Source organism: Manis javanica, chromosome 11, assembly GCF_040802235.1.
Source record: "Manis javanica isolate MJ-LG chromosome 11, MJ_LKY, whole genome shotgun sequence".
Classification (NCBI taxonomy): Eukaryota; Metazoa; Chordata; class Mammalia; order Pholidota; family Manidae; genus Manis; species Manis javanica.
In genome coordinates, this window is record NC_133166.1 from 70559617 (window position 1) to 70576995 (window position 17379).

Genomic DNA, 17379 nt, shown 5'->3' on the forward strand with positions numbered 1-17379 from the left:
TGTTTTATTATACTTGCCACTCTCCCTCAAGTGAACCTCAGAGGCCTAGAGTGGTAAGAGTGGTATATTTTTTAAGAGCTAGCGATTTATCCCGTGAGTACCTCTAGACCCCCAAGCCGGTAAGCAGGGCTGGCTGCCATAATTTCCACAAGAGGAAGCTGTATATTGTTTCATGTAGGTACCAGGTGATAAAAATCAGCAACTACAGGCTGCTTACAGAAAGGATACGATGAGTAAGTTGAATCACATGAAGGGAACACTATGGGAGGAAAATAAGGAAGCTGAGGATGAGATTTCACACAGCAATGCGTACCCCACAGTCCTGGATGGTTGCTTGTGGTGGCTGCGAACTTGTCTCTAGCCTCCGTGGCAGCCAGAGCAAAAAGGAATTCACAGTTGGGGACAAAACTCACATAAATAGGGTAATATACTGGTTTTTTAGAGAAGGCCAACTTGCCCTGCAGGCAGACAGGAGAGGGCTGTTCCCACAGCCTTCATCAGAGGGCAATGTGTACAGGCTTCTTGGCAGCATGCTGCCTGGAGGTGCAGGCTGGGATCTTAGCTGGTCTGTAAACCATGCCTCAGATGGGCTGGAAGCAGGACAGCTTCATAGGCAGAAGATTTCCACAAGGGGTTAAGGGCAATGAAATCTAGGTATGGGGCTTTTAAGTTTGGCTTGGTGCTTTTGTAAAATTTAGACTTTCTAAAGGAAGAGATGTGCTCTGCCTGTCTGAGTATTTATAGTAAGAATTGGGTTCAAGCTGTGGGTTCAAGTTTGTAATTCCTGGCAAGAACACAGCAAGCACCATGGTCCTCTTCTGGAACTCTGAGGAGGAGACCTAAGGCATGTGTCTGAGTGAATGCAGTCAAGCCAGTTACAGATCCACACCAACACGGGAATAGATAATTGGGGCCTAAAAACTCTACCTCACAGAGCAAAGTCACCATTTTAACTTGTTAAGTTAAATACTCTTTTTACCAATTGCAAACACCTTTGTGTTTTAGTCCCAAACTCTTCTATGAGCCCAGAATCATAAGGCTTTCTCATAATCTGTTCAATGATAGCCTAAATAATAACCACTGGTTAACAGGCCAGATTTCAGATTATCACTGTACCTTTTTGGAGTCTCTTGGCTCAAGACCCTTTGAAGACTTCAATTTGCTGTGGTCGTGGTTTGGGCAAACTGTGTCCAGAATCCACCAGGCAGCCTTTCCCTTTTCCCCTTGGATCCTAGCTGTTGCACTAAAGTGCTCAGTTATTAACACCTATCAGGTTGAATGGGACACATGCCAAGTGACATAGAGCAGAAAGCCCAGTGGAGGGTGGGTTGACTCCAGGTGACGTCTGGTAATCTGTGTAATAGCTCAGCAAACCCAGATATTCCCACTGCCTCCTGCCTGTGTTCACAGCACATGAGTTCAGACTCCAGATCCATTTAAATTTCAAACCACTTGGGCTCATAATCCACAGGCATGGCTTCCAGAGAGCATGGCTCCCATGTCTAGTGCCTCTGCTTACCTACTCATGGACATGCTTGTTGTCTGACTCTTTCCAAGGGAGCCTCAGCTGGTCCCCAGGCCTCCATGCTGTCCTTCTGCTCTTCGGCATCCTGAGGGCACCTTGGCTGGCAGCACTCATTAGTAACCTGTGTTTCTCTGATCTTGACTCTACCAGAAACCCTTTACCCTGTTTCTTAGTCTTTGCACATTGAAGAAATTTGAGCTCTAAGGAGTCGGCTTGTGAAGGAGATTGGAAATTAGTGCCTAAGTCCCTGTTTACCAGGCTACCTTCTGTGGACAGCTGGAGCCCATGAAGCTGAGAAGACCCCAGAAATGTGTTCCTGCTGCTTGTTTTAAAGAGGATGGTGGAGCCTTTGCTGTTTCTTAGCTCCCAAGGCTTCCTTAAACTCTGAATACTGAGGCACTTTGTCACCTGGGAAAAGAGAGACGAGCAGTCAGCTGACCTGGTATTAGGAGCTTAGTCTTTGTTTTTTCCTCAGCCTCCTCCAGTATCTAGCTCAGCCAGTACTGTTAGAGTGACCATTTGTAACTCTGCTGGTTTCTTCTTTTTTTCTCTTCTCTTCCTTTACTCCATATTTTAAGTCAGCTTCACCCTTGCTACTAAGTTGCAAAGACAGCTTATAACTGCATAAGCAAAATGATTCCCTAACACATCCAATTTGTGAACAGCTATAATGAACAGGACTGTATTCCTCTTGAGAGTTAGAAGAAAGTGCTCTCACTAACTGTTCTTAATTTCATAAACTTAAAAGATTTTGAAATCATTCCTATGAATCGCTTCCCAGAAAATATGGCAGAAATACAGCCACCTGCTTGCCAGTCTCCTTAGGCCCACACTGAGACACAGTAGGCATCTCTGTCACACCACTGGGTCGGCACTACTGTACCACCCCGCTTAACCACCTTGGCACCTGCCACAGGTCTGCTGGACCACACTTAGCATTACTTCTTATGTTGGATTATAATTACCAACTTTCTTGTCTTACTTCCCTGCCTCACTGTGAGCTACTCAAAGGCTCAGGACCACTTACTCATCTTGTGTATATGCTCAATAAATACTTTTTTCTTTGGAACAGGTAGATAGATGGGAACCCATGGCCTTGCTCCCTGAAAGCCTAGACAGTTCCTCAAGCTCCATGTCTTAAGATTCAGGGCAATGGCACCCAGCTCAGGGTGAGGAGGGCCAGTCACCATATCTCTCCTGTCCTTACATCACACCCTGTAAGATCCTCGAATACTGTTTCCAAAGGTGGTCCATCAGCCAACACAACCTTTGAATTTGAGATTTGGTTTTCCAGAGGCTTCCTAGGATTGATTTTTGATAGCAGCCGTCAAAGTAGAATTTGGTCTGTATTTATCATGTCTAACTTTTTAGTCTTTTGCCAAACACGCACATGAGGAAACCCTGCTATTACTTGAAGAGGTTATTCAAGGACAGAACTCTGTGCTTTCTTTCCCAGTTTTGGTTGGCAACCTTACTTCCTTTGTCTTTGGCATTTGGCTATTTCATCAACTTTAAATATGTTCCTTCTTGCTGTTAGAGGATTTCTAATGGACACAGTTCATTTTCTTCCTTCGAAAAACTGTCAGATGTTGGGGTCCCATTATCTTTCACCAGGCTGACCCCAGGGGCTTGAGCGTTATTTCTTCATGGTGTGAAACTAGGTATCTGCCATGGAAATGAGATGCCATCCCGGGGTTTCCTGTTATTGCCTAACTCAGTTTTCCCTGAGTTAGCCTATGTGAATGTTTTTATGTGGAAACAATTAAATATCAACTATCCTGTTTTATAAAATGTCAAGTAATTATTGCTCTTTAGAAATGAGCTTAAAAATTAAGCCTTTGTTAAAATAAGTATTACTTCAGTACACTTGAATAATTTTTTCTTTGCTCCCAATAGAGTATCTTAAAAAAAAAAAAACCACACACACACTACTTTTTATTATGGAAATTTTCAAACAATGAAAAAGTAGAATATTATAATGAATTCTCATGTGCAGGTCATCCCATGTCAGCAGTTCCCTACAGGCCCCATCCTGTTTCCTGGACACCTCCCCTGACAAGATTAGTCCCTACAGCACCTGGACAGCAGGGCTGAGTGCATTATAAGCCCCATGGTTCTTGGAAAGTCTAAGTTACAAAGAGATGGATTTGTGCCAACATCTCTACTTTGAAAACATATTTCAGAGCATGATGATAAAGTCCGCTCTAACAAAGGTAAAGAAAGAATGGTTTTAATCCTACTAGAGAAAAAGCGTTCACGCCCTTCTTGGACTTCAAAGTTTCTTTCCCAGAACAACCTTTGGTAAATAGGTGAGGGAAAGTGATAGGAGTGGGTAATCCTTGGCTCTGGCACTTAAGAGAGGCATCTGGCAGGCTCGGGAGAAAGGGAACACTTCATCTCACCCTCAGTGGGGCACTTGTGTGATTGGTAGAGTTTTAGGGCACTGGACTTGTGTGCAATGCCAGATTTGGCATTGGAACAGGTTTTCAAGTTTCCATAACAGTAAGTCCCAAGAAGAAAACTCTTCCCCAGGAATAGTGTCCTAAAGGAGATGCTGACACATCAAACCCTGAGCTGTACGTGCTGGCTGGCAGCAGACCCATTTAACAAAGAGAAAGTTCCCCAAAAGGGTTTAGCCAACTGGAATAAACCTTTATGGCTGTAGAAGAAAGAATGAAACTCCTCTTTAATGTTTATTTTATTAATCGTATGTATTTAAAATCGCACACACACACACACACACACACACGACTTTAATTTAGAAACATTGCTCTGTTCTCATTTTCAGGAAATGGTTTTATTCCAGGTCTTTCATGTCTCTTTGACCCCAGAGCTTCTGATATCATCAGAGTCATGTGTCAGTCACTGGACAGTATTCTAGGGAATATCATATTTGCTTCCAGCTGAGTTGTTTGAGATATAGCACCTTTGTCACCAAAAACTTCATGCTGCTCAGCAGACATTTTAGGCAAAGCCACACATTATTTCATTTATCAATTGGACTGTTCTCTTAACAAATCCTGTGGATACACACATAAGCCTCACAGTCTGTCCATTTTATTGCTTTTTAAGGTAGCTTTGAAAAGGCTTGTTTACTGAATAACGTTCATTTTGTCTCCTTTTTTCAACCAAACCAGCATTGGTTGAAGTTGCTTCGCCCACGTAGTCCTCCCTAAACAGTGGTTTGTTCAGAATAAAGTGGCCTAGCAAGGACTCTGTGCTGATAAGGCAGTGTTGGCAGGGAGTGTGAGGAAACCCCACCCCTTGTGCACACTTATAGTTGCCCAGAGGGCGGTTGCTTGACTTGTGTGACCCTCGCACTTCGAGGCCGCCTTGGCTGGGACCTGTCAGTGAGCCACCTAAAGGCTGGTCCTTCTGCATCTGTCTCTGCAGATCAGAGCCCACCCCCAGTTTGGTGACCTCTGTCAGAGGACCTCTGCAGCATCCTGCTGCCCCAGCTGGACGCTGGGGAACTACATTGCCATTCTGAATAACAGGTCGTCCTGTCAGAAAATTGTGGAGAGGGATGTTTCTCACACCCTGAAGCTGCTCCGGGCCTGTGCCAGACACTACCAGAACGGCAGTCTGCAGCCAGACTGCTGGGACACGGTGGCCCGACGGAAGGACCAGCTCAAGTGCACCAGCGTGCCGCGCAAGTGCACCAAGTACAACGCCGTGTACCAGATCCTTCATTACCTGGTGGACAAGGACTTCATGAGCCCACGGGCAGCCAGGTCGGTGCCAGCTCTGCGGTACAGCATGCTCTTCTCACCCACTGAGAAAGGTGAGAGCATGGTCAGCATTTACATGGACAATTTCGAAAACTGGAACTCCTCTGATGGTGTGACCACCATCACCGGGATTGAATTTGGTATCAAGCACAGTCTGTTTCAGGATTACCTTCTGATGGACACTGTGTATCCCGCCATCGCCATGGCTGTCGTCCTTCTGGTCATGTGTGTCTACACCAAGTCCATGTTCATCACTCTGATGACAGCGTTTGCAATCGTCAGTTCCTTGATCGTGTCCTATTTTCTCTACCGTGTAGTATTTAACTTCGAATTTTTTCCTTTTATGAACCTCACTGCACTCATTATTTTGGTTGGAATTGGGGCAGATGATGCATTCGTCCTGTGCGATGTTTGGAACTACACCAAGTTTGACCAGCCACATGGTGAAACCTCGGAGGCAGTGCGCACCTCCTTGCAGCACGCGGCCCTGTCCATGTTCGTCACCAGCTTCACCACGGCAGCTGCCTTTTATGCAAACTATGTCAGTGACATCACAGCCATCAGGTGCTTTGGGGTCTATGCGGGCACAGCTATCTTGGTGAACTATGTTTTGATGGTCACGTGGCTTCCAGCGGTGGTGGTCCTGCACGAGAGATATCTGCTCAATATATTCAGTTGCTTCAGAAAGCCCCAGCAGCAGGTGTATGGCCCCAAAAGCTGCTGGACCGTGGCCTGCCAGAAGTGCCACCAAGTGCTTTGTGCCATCTCAGAAGCATCTCGAGTCTTCTTTGAGAAAGTGCTGCCATGTGTTGTCATCAAGTTTCGCTACCTTTGGCTGCTCTGGTTCCTTGCCCTGACCGCAGGCGGGGCCTACATCGTGTGTGTGAATCCAAAGATGAAGCTGCCCTCCTTGGAGCTGTCTGAGTTCCAGGTGTTCAGGGCATCTCACCCCTTTGAACGGTACGATGCTGAGTACAAAAAGCTCTTCATGTTTGAACGCGCTCACCATGGGGAGGAGCTGCACATGCCCATCACGGTGGTCTGGGGCATATCCCCGCAGGACAATGGCAATCCCCTGAACCCCAAGAGTAAGGGGCGGCTGACCTTAGATAGCAGCTTTAACATTGCTAGCCCAGCTTCCCAGGTCTGGATTTTGCACTTCTGCCAGAAATTGAGAAATCAAACCTTCTTCTACCAGACTGATGACCAGGACTTCACCAGCTGCTTCATTGAGACCTTCAAGCAGTGGATGGAGAACCAGGACTGCGATGAGCCTGCCCTGTACCCATGCTGCAGCCACTGGAGCTTCCCCTACAAGCAGGAGGTTTTTGAGCTGTGCATTAAGAGAGCCATCATGGAGCTGGAAAGGAGTACAGGCTACCATTTGGACAGCAGAACCCCAGGGCCAAGGTTTGATGGCAACGATACCATCAGGGCAGTAGTGCTAGAGTTCCAAAGCACCTACCTCTTCACACTGGCTTATGAAAAGATGCACCAGTTTTATAAAGAAGTGGACGCATGGATTTCCAGTGAGCTGCGCTCTGCCCCCAATGGCCTTGGCAATGGCTGGTTTGTCAGCAGCCTGGAGTTCTATGACCTGCAGGACAGCCTCTCAGATGGCACCCTCATTGCCATGGGGCTGTCTGTGGCTGTTGCATTTAGTGTAATGCTGCTCACAACATGGAACATTGCCATAAGCCTCTATGCTATCATGTCAATAGCTGGCACCATATTTGTCACTGTTGCTTCTCTCGTCCTGCTGGGCTGGGAGCTAAATGTTTTGGAGTCTGTCACCATCTCAGTGGCAGTCGGTTTATCCGTAGACTTCGCCGTCCATTATGGGGTCGCCTACCGCTTGGCCCCAGACGCTGACCGCGAGGGGAAGGTGATCTTCTCTCTGAGCCGTATGGGCTCCGCCATTTCCATGGCTGCTCTGACCACCTTTGTGGCTGGGGCCATGATGATGCCATCCACGGTGCTGGCCTACACCCAGCTGGGCACCTTCCTGATGCTCACCATGTGTGTCAGCTGGGCTTTTGCCACTTTCTTCTTCCAGTGCCTGTGCCGGTGCCTTGGGCCGCAGGGCACCTGTGGTCAGATCCCCTTACCTGAGAGGCTCCAGTGCAGCACCTTCTCACCTGCCTCATCTCGACATCCTGGAGACAAGGGGCAGAGCAAAGCCTGTGCTGTGAGGGCCTTTCATTTAGATCCCACAGGCCAAAAGTCTGAAATACAGCCTGAGTTTTACCAACTGGAGCCACTGGCATCCCACAGCTGTGCTGCCTCTGAGAACACAAACACGTATGAAGAGACCCGTATGCGCTCTGAGCTTAACAGCCCGGTGAGGCGTTCAGGGTTGCCTCAACTCATGGCTTACAAGGGCCCCACTGACAAGGCTGGCTCCACCTCACTACAGCCCCCTGCTGGGCAGCATGCCAGGTGTCACTCCCCTGTGAATCCGAGACTAAGCTGCCCAAATGCCTGCAGACATTTGACGTGCGGTCCACACTCCTGCCAGCAGCCGGGGGATAGCATGTGCCATCAGTGCACTCCTACTGTGGGCAGCTTCCTGCCTGTCCCAGACAGCATGGCACCCCTGAGAGCCTCATACCAGGTCCCTGAGGCCGTCGTGCCTCCCATCCCACATATGCACCCCTGCCCCTGCCTACAGGCCAGAGCGAGACTGCCCGGGAGGGAGAATCCCCCACCTCGGGGTTTCTTCCTCCAGCCAGTGCAACACTCTCAGGTCCAACAAAACACTGGTAAGCCCAGTATCCACAATCTTCAGAGCACAGAGGAGCATCTTCCGAAGGTGTCAGAGTTGTCATTTGTCAGCAGAAGTGCTGGATCTTTACCAAAAGCATGCTGTGATCCTGAGAATAACCAAAGGGCACTCTGTAAAAATAGAGATGCAGGGACTTTGGAGGTCTGTGGCAGGGCCAAGAGTAAGGATGGCAGATTCGTGAGTCAGCACAGTAAGGCGGGGAGGGAAGCTGAGCCTGGCCTGGCACAGACCGACGGGGTGGTGAACTCAGAACATTTAAGTCAGGGTGAACCAAGGTTTACATTTAACCATTTACTAGGGGAGGCTGGGTGCAGGTCCTGCCCAGACAACCCGCAAAGTTGCTGCAGAATCGTGAGAGGGAAGTGCAATTCTGTGGACTGCCAAACGCCAGACACCGATGCCAGCGTGCCTGCAGTGGTAACACACTCAGAACTTTCTGGTGGCAGTTTGTTAATAAAAACACTTTAATAAATACAGTATTAAATTAAGAACCAGTGCCTCCATCGTTCCTTCGAAGTAGAGGTGGAATCCATCATTTAGAAAGGGACTCCAAGACAGGAACCGGCATGTTTCACTTGTTTAACAATCATGGAATATCTATGTTCTATGTGAACAATCAGCAAACTCACTTATCAGTGAGTGTTAGCCGGTTATTGGGCTTTATATTTTCAGAAGGTACAGCTGTTTTTATGTTTATACTTGGCTTGGAAAATAATTGTCTCTCTTTCCCCTCACACAGCAGTAAGATTTAGAGTTTGAATTACCAGAGGTTGTGGTTCCCCCTGGCAGTAGCATCTCCTGATTTCCTTATTCTGGTGGATGTGGTGTCAATAACTGAGACTTTCAATTGCTCAACATAAACTAATTTGAAAAGAGCCACTTCAGATGGAAGCCAGGAACTAAACAGCATTAAAATGTGTATTTTTGGTGAGGCCTCATTTAAAATATAAATTGCCATGCATGTTAATAGTCCATCCCATTGTCTGCATGAGGAGTTGAAGCCAATGATACTCATGCAAATTGGTGTCCTTTTCCACATTAGCCCCAGTGTATAGTTGTTCGGTCATTACAACTATTCACCTGGAGTCACAGGCATTCTCTTCCATCAGGCAACCATTGTGTTAGTGCCACAGAAGGAAAAGCAGAAGTGGAGAGACGTGACAGCCCTTTTTAGAGTCGGTTGCATGTTGTCCAAGGTAGACCAGGATCAGATGAGTCTTAACTCCCAGAGTATCAGAGGAAGGGAACTGGTTCTGTGAAGTTTTGCTTCTGTGTTTGCCCCGATGGGGACATGTCCAGACAGCTGCCTTCTCCCGTGTTAACCAGTGTCTCCAGATGTGAACGGGAATTTTATTGTGCAGCTAACACCTGGAAACGCTGAGTCTCAGGGAGAAACTTAAGTGATACCTGTATCTCTTGTCGGATCAGTCTGCAGTGACTGAGCTGTCCACATAGGAGTCGTCCGGCCGAGCCCCCAGACCCCTGCCAAGGTCCCTCTGCACTCTGCCTCGCTATGGAACTCTGCCTGCCATTTGGTCCTCTGAAAGAACACTTCTAAATGCAGTGTTCTTTCCAAAAGTTGTATTAGTTATTTTGAAGAATAGTTTTCCAAATTAGATCTGCATATTATTTTTCATATTAGGGCCTGAAAAAAACCATCAAGGGTCGGAAGAGAGCTTATGGATCCCTAGTTCCAGCCCACCTGCCCCAATCCACATTTTTGTTAGGTAGCCTTGTAGCTTTTGCTTTGTTACCTCCGGGACAAGGTGCTCACTACAGGACAACCTGGGTGGAGCTCAGCCCTGTTGTCCTGCCATTTTCCTGCTGCAAGGGATCCCTAAAGATGCGTGGACACAGCTGTCACGTCCTCCCACTAACATGCCCAGTTCACTCGGCTGTCCTTCCCACCACCAGATTTTAAGCTTAAAACACTGGCTGAACTATTAGGTTCCCCTCTGGAAAGGCCAGGTCAGCAGACCCTGCACAGTGGACAGCCAGGCCTTCCGCTGGTGCACATAGGGAAAGGCAACATGGCTCCTGCAGCTTAGAGGGTGTAGGGGACGGCCTTTGTCTTCTTACATGTCTGAAGGCAGAATGGGAAAGCACAAGCTTGAGAACAACCGGTGCAGTCCTTGGAAGTTATCTGCCCACAAAAACATATCTTATCCTTGAAGACGAGCCAAGACGCCTCACTCTGAAAATAGGGAGACCTTGAGGATGTGTGAAAACACCGCCCCCACCCCCACCCCCTGCTTACCAGGCAGCTTCTAAGAAAATCAACAAGGTGCTCTGGCCTGAGATGGGAAAGATGAGTGTAGCACTTGGCTGAGGTCCGAGAAAGGCAGTATAAAAATAAAGGTGCTGCGCCACATCGTGGCTGCAGCCATTGTCTGTCTGTCTGTGTTGTCTGTGTTTTTTGTTCTCTCATGTCACCCAAAGAAAATGTGCTACATCTGGTGCCCAACATGGGGCTCGAGTGGACGACCCCACTGTGGGGCTACTACAGAGGGACCCCACCCCTCGGGTGTCTCACCCATGCAGCTGCCAGGTGGGTTTTACTCTGCAGTTTGGGATGGTGTGTGTCCTCCCACTGCACTTGCTTCTGTTGGACCCCTGAGGAGGGGGTTTGGGGAGGAAGAACACTTGAAAATAGGACTCACAGCAGGACCAGCGCAGGATTCTTTGTTTTTCTTATGAAATGTGTAACCATAAAGTTGGCTGGTGTAATTTCAGTGGTCCAAAGGCACTTTTTCTTCTAGGCACAGACACAGATTGAATTTTAGGACGAAAGGAGACCAAACGTCCTTATAGACATCTCACCAGAGAGGCTCCCCTGTGAGCTGAGTGTCATCTCATTTAGAAATAAAACCTGGGGTGAAAGGAATTTAGGAGAGGAGATGACTTTGTCTTTTCCCAGGGGCTCCCGCCCTGCCTCCAAGCCCCCAGGAGAGGCCCAATGCCTGCCTAGTTAGCCAGAACCTTGAATTTGCCTGGAAGGCCTTTTCACACAGACTTCTACAGACTTCAGACTTTGAATTGACTATGTTTTCAATGCAGGAATTTTTAAAAGAATTTGTTAGCTGGGACTAGAAAGCTTTTTGTTTCTGTTTTTGTTTAATTCCTCTCTCCTGGGCAGCAAAACGTCACTATTTCTAGCTGTTTCACAAAGAAATTTCACCTATTGTCTTCTAGAGAACTACAAAGCAGATGAGAGGCTGAGAGGACCCTTTCCCATGAAATATCCTTGGCTTGGTGGGCGTTTACTTATGGAGAGGATGTGCATAGATCTCCATTGCTGCAGCAGAACATACCTTTTAGGCTTGAGTCCATGTTACCAAATTTGTTCCTGGCTTCTTCCCTTTAGAGTCACTTTTTAAATCCCTACTTGATTGGAAAGTGGAACATGCCAAGAGCACAAAGCTTTTCACAGAGAAGAGCCGTATGTGTAAAATAAGCTGCACAGCTTCATCTGTGTGTATTCGTTTCTTATGTGTAATCGCTCTAAAATGCACATCCTCCTAAAACAATATTATTTAAAGTTGTGCTGTTATTATATTAAATTTCTTGGAAATAATCTATGCCCTGACCTTCATCAATCTAAACTTCACAACTTTTGCAATGGGTGATTTGGAGAGTAGTTTTACATACAAATGAGTCTTACAGAAGGTTCAGAAATGTTCCTAATTCACATGGAAACCATCTTTCCACTGGCAGGACAGTTTCTGAATGAAATACGAGGAAACAATGGCTTAGAAAACAGCTGTGCCTTTTCTCTTTAATAAGGAGAGTCATTTTAGAAGAAAAAAATTTAGCCTAAGTTAAAAAATAACCAAAGACTCAATTGGATTTTTTTCATAAGACTCAGAGCCATGGAAGTAGAAATTTGTTGAAATCATGGGGGGATTTTTTTTTTTTAAATGCAGAATGAACTGTCATGTGCAAATACCCATGAGACCATAGTGGACATTTCCAAAATGTATGTTGGCATTTGGGTTGTTCATTTCCAGTTGTTATGTGAATCTACAGTGTTTTTGTAAAACAGCCACTTTTGTTAATGCTTGATTTTGTACACTAAGAGGTTTCATATCTTTGCATTAAATATACAGAGAAAAGATAAGTAATGAGCATATGCATGGTTGATTAGTAGAACCTTGTGCCTTTTCTTTTAACCAGTGTTTAACTGCCTTAAATTTGGACTTTTTGAGACCAAAAAAAAGTTTAAATTCTCATTAGCCTTAGAAACCACAGCGTGCACACACACAAACCCCTCATTAAGGATCAACACCGTTTGTCAGCTCCCTAAGCTGTCATTAGGGCATGACCTTTGAAGGGTCCCGACCAGTAAGATGGCAAACTTCCGGCTTCTCTTCGGGGGGGTAGGGGGGGGGTCCTCAGTTCCCGCCGGCGCCACCTGAAGCCCAATCACCTCTTGCCCCCCTCCCAATCCCAGCACCTAGCCAACAGCCACCAGCCCCGTAGAAGTGACACCTCAATCAATTCATGCCCCTTCCTATATAACCCAGCACCTTTCCCTAATAAAGCAGAACTCTCCGGTGAATTGCTGCTGTGTGTCGCTCCTTTCCTTTCATTGGTGCCGAAACCCGGGAGACAGGACACCCCAACTGGGCCCCGTCTTCCCCCCTACACCAGCAGCAGTTTGCCCTCGTCCTCTTTTTCCGGCGCTGGCTCATCACACTCACCACTCCTCTCTGGCCTTTAGGTAAGTTTTCCCCCCGGAGTGGGCCACTCTTCCCCGAGCTATCACGGTGCCATTGACCGTGATCGTCCAGCAAAGCCCTGATGCTCGGGGATGAGGAGGGAACTCTCCCCGCCTCAGGCCTTCACGGCTGCGGCAGACCATCAGGCCCCTCCTCCGACCGTCATAAATCCCCGCCTCAGGCCTTCACGGCTGCGGCCCACTCTCAGGCACCCCCCTCCAACAGCCATAAACGAGGTGACTCCTTTGTGGATGAGAACGCTCCCTTTTCCTCCCCTCCTCCTTCTGTTCCGTCCCCCGAAAACGCCTAGCGCTAGGTACCTCGTGACTCCGGCACTCTGCCTTCTTAGGGAAGTCTGGATGACGACCCACACTTCCCAAGAAATTCCGACTCGTATATGAGTTTCCGCAGACCACCAAGGATCATCGGGGACGCCCTTTGTCTCCTTGCCATCTGCCTCCGGTCCCAGGATCTCTGTTCGTCTTCCCCTGTTTGTCTCCTTCTCTGTCCTTTAGCCATGGGAGCCTCCTCATCCCTCCCTGAAAGTTCACCTCTTGAATGCCTGCTTAAGCATCTGGCTACCCTATCCCTGATGCCTGATATAAAACCAAAACTTCTCCGTAAATATTGCTCCCAAGATTGGCCGACATACCCCCTAGACAATAACAACCAATGGCCCGCAGGGGGAACTCTTGATCCTAACATCACTCGCGATCTTTTTAACTACTGCCAGCGCCTGAAAAAATGAAAGGAGATTCCCTATATCCAAGCTTTCCGCCTCCTCCTCCCCTAGCCCCCTCCCAAGTTCTCCTAGCCTGCAAGCCGCCGCCCCAGCAGAAGCCTCCCGTTCACTCCCTTCCCCTTCTTCTCCTATAACAGCCCTTCTCCCTTCCTTCCCAACCATCTCCTCCCCCATCTCACCTCCTCCACCTTCATTCCCTGCAGATTAAGCCTGAGCCTTTCAGCCCCCCTTTAACTAGGTCCCAAGAGCCTCCTCCGTCTTTGCCCTCATCACCTGTTTCTCTTCTGTTAGGGACCGCCTTTGTCTTCTCACATGTTTGTAGGGAGAATGGGAAAGCACCTTCCCCCATGTCTGAATGCAGCATGGGAAAGCACAAGCTAGAGAACAACCGGTGCAGTCCTTAGAAGTTATCTGTCCACAAAAACATATCTTGCCAAGACTCCTCACTCTAAAAATAGGGAGACCTTGAAGATGTGTAGAAACACCGCCCCTGCTTCTAAATATGCCCTTCCCCCACTTGCGGATGTGGCAGGAATGGAGAACAAAGAACATTCTGTTTATGCATTCCATAAGCAATTAACTAGAGCCCTGCTGCAGCTCAGTTAGTAGAGCATGGGACTCTTAATTCAGAGTCATGAGTTCAAGCCCAACTAGAGCGGCAGAAGTAAGCAGCTCAGCTGCTAGCTGGCGACATGTGGGTCCCATTCTATCTTTCTTTATTTTCATTGCCCCCCTTCTGCACTTCAGGACCTACTCGACTAGGCACGGCTAGACCGCGTCACTCCCCTACAGACTGAGCCAGAACCCTTCAGTCCCCATCAGACTCAGTCCCGAGAGCCTCCGAAAATTATCGCCCCCCCTCTGGGAAGTAGCAGGATCCGAAGGCATCGTGTGCATTCACATCCCTTTCTCCTTAAGAGATTTAACCCAACTAGAGAAATGCCTAAGTTCCTTTTCCACTGATCCCATGACATACATCAGGGAGTTTCAATAGACCCTCCAGTCTTAACAGCCTCACACATCATGACATTTTCATGCTCCTGGCCAATACTCTCCTCCCTGAAGAGCGTAGACGAGTTTGGGACTTCGCCCAAACGCAGGCTACCGAAACCCACAGGACTGACCCCACCTATCCCCCTGGCCCCACTGCTGTCCCCGAACAAGACCCACACTGAGATTATAACACCACCATGAGTCTCAGCTCTCGAGATATTTTTGCCTCCTGCTTAATAGCAGGTCTGAAAAAGGCAGCTCGTAAAGTAGTCAATTTTCAAAAGCTCCAAGACATAATTCAAAAGAGAGACAAAACCCCCTCCGAGTTCTTAGACAGACTCACTCAAGCCCTATTACAGTATACCAGCCTAGACCCAGAAACACCTAAAGGAAGACATGTCCTTATGACATACTTCCTAGCTCAAAGCTACCCCGACATTAAAGCTAAACTCAAAAAGTTGGAACAGGGCCCCACTACCCCACAGACTGAGATCCTAACAGTGGCCTTTAAAGTCTTCCATAACCGGGAGGAGGAGAAAGAACGCCGTAAACAAAAGGCTAATCAGGCCAATTTCCAGATGTTAGCCCAGCTGATAAAACCACAACCTGGGCGCCCCTCTACAAACAAGCCCCCCCAGGAGCTTGTTTCAAGTGCGGAAAAGAGGGACATTAGTCAAGGGCGTGCCCCTCTCCCAGATCTCCTACCACCCCATGCCCCAGATGCCACAAAAAGGGCCACTAGGGGCCTGATTGCCTAACCACCCGAAGGGGAGGCTGGACGAACAACCCCCATCCTAAGCCCACCCTAGTGGGGCTGGCAGAAGAAGATTGATGGGGCCTGGGGGCTTCTCGCCCGACCATTTCCATCACCAAACAGGAGCCCAGGATTACTTTAACAGTAGACGGTCGCCCCATCTCCTTCCTCCTAGACAAAGGAGCCACCTTCTCAGTCTTGCGAGAATACCAGGGCCCTACCACACCAGCCATTACTCCTATAGTCAGGGTAAGAGGTAAACAGATTTTCCCATTAAACCCCCCCCTTTTATGCACAATCCTAGACAGTCCCATACCTTTCTCCCACTCCTTCCTAGTTATGCCCCAGTGTCCCATCCCTTTACTAGGACGAGACATCCTTTCCCTCCTCCACGTTTCCATAACTATATCCACTCCCACAGCCCCCAGTACTCCCTTTCTGATGGCCCTCGTAGCTGACAACCCCCCTGTACCCAATGAAAGCTCCGGTTCCGCCCTCATACACCCTGTAAATCCCAAAGTTTAGGACATTACAAGCCCCTCCGTGGCCCTATGTCCCCCTGCCTCTATCAAATTACGTGACCCCTCTCAGTATATCTGTCAGGCCCAATACCCCCTAACCACTTCAGCTCTCATAGGCCTCCAACCCATCATTCAAGATCTCTTAAAACATAAATTACCTCAGACCCACTCACTCCCCATTTAATACCCCCATATTAGCTGTTAAAAAACCAACGGATCTTTCCGCCTTGTCCAAGACCTTCACCTCATCAACATGGCCGTTGTCCCTATCCATCCCTTAGTTCCAAATCCATACAGCCTTTTATCGCAGATCCCTGCCTCAGCATCCCACTTCTCAGTCCTAGATCTCAAAGACCCATTTTTCTATCCCTCTAGACCCCTGCTCCCATGATTTTTTCATCTGCACCTGGATGGACCCATACACAAGACATTCTAAACAACTCACTTGGACAGTTTTGCCACAAAACTTCCGAGATAGTCCCCATATTTTTAGACAGGTCCTAGCTCAGGACCTCAAACATTTTCATCATGATCACTCCAAGTCCACCTTATAATACATAGACAATCTTCTACTCTGCAGTCTCTCGTGGGAACAGTCTCAACTTGACACTGCCCTCCTACTTAACCTTCTAGCTTCCAGAAGTTACCGAGTATCCCCCGTCAAAGCTCAAATCTCTTCCCCTTCTGTCACTTACCTCAGATTCCTTCTATCTCAACAAAGAAAGTCCATTACCTTAGACAGAAAATAGCTCCTCTCTGACCTGCCCATTTCCAAAACCAAGACAGAAATCCTTTCCTTTCTAAGCCTGGCTCGATATTTTAGAGCGTAGATCCCTAACTTCTCCCTGCTCCCTGTTGGCAAGACCCCTATACGACCTCAGCAAGAGCCTCCCCTAAAAAACCATTATCCTCCTCACCCCGACACTCCTTCATTAAGCTCTGTCAAGCCCTTGTAGAAGCCCCAGCTCTCCATCTTCCTGATTTGTCGAAGCCCTTCTCATTATACATTCATGAGAGGTCCAGTCAAGCTCTAAGAGTCCTAGGCCAATATTATAGCCCATCCTTTGCCCCAGTAGCTTATCTCTCCAAGAAATTAGACCCCACAGTTCGGGGATGAGCCCCCTGCCTACGAGCATTAGCCACTAGACAGCTCTTGCAGAAAGAAGCTCATAAACTGACATTCAGGGCGCCCCTTACCATTCTGTCCCCAAATCACCTAAAAGATCTCTTAACCTACAAAAGTTTACAGACTCTCCCTCCCTCCAGACTCCTGACCTTACTGTCCTCTTTCCTCCAAAATCCCGTTCACCCCCTTTGCCATCCATACCCGAATCTTGACTTTTTCCTCCTTTACTGCCCTCTTGCTTTTTTCCTCATTCTTATTGTCTTCCCCGCCACCCCAGCCTCCTTTGTATGGCGATTCAAAGTCAGAGACTTACACACAGCATCAAACAAAAGTTATTGCCCTCATTGCCACACCAGACTGCCCTCTGAAAAGCTGCTCTGAGCCTTTATACCTCCACTTTCCTCCCTCCACTGAAGTGTTCGCTAGCAGCTACCCTTATTCTCCCTACCTCTGCTTCCTCTATGACCAAAAACAAGCCTATTGC

The 17379-nt window shown here is 47.9% G+C and overlaps 1 protein-coding gene across 9 annotated transcripts in view; it reads left to right on the plus strand.

The window, feature by feature from the left end:
- DISP1 (dispatched RND transporter family member 1) overlaps window positions 1-12509 on the plus strand; it is a 261301-nt gene extending 248792 nt beyond the window's left edge. For 3 of the 9 annotated variants that reach the window (XR_012122728.1, XR_012122729.1, XR_012122731.1), the window contains 2 exons: window positions 4919-10589; window positions 11234-12416. Coding sequence is in view for 1 of the 9 variants with exons in the window: in XM_037008900.2 (XP_036864795.2) it covers window positions 4919-8509 (3591 nt within the window). In the remaining 8 variants the exon portion in view is untranslated. The other 6 variants (XR_012122734.1, XR_012122735.1, XR_012122733.1 and 3 more) reach the window with 4 other exon arrangements.
- The last annotated feature ends 4870 nt before the right edge of the window (window positions 12510-17379 follow it).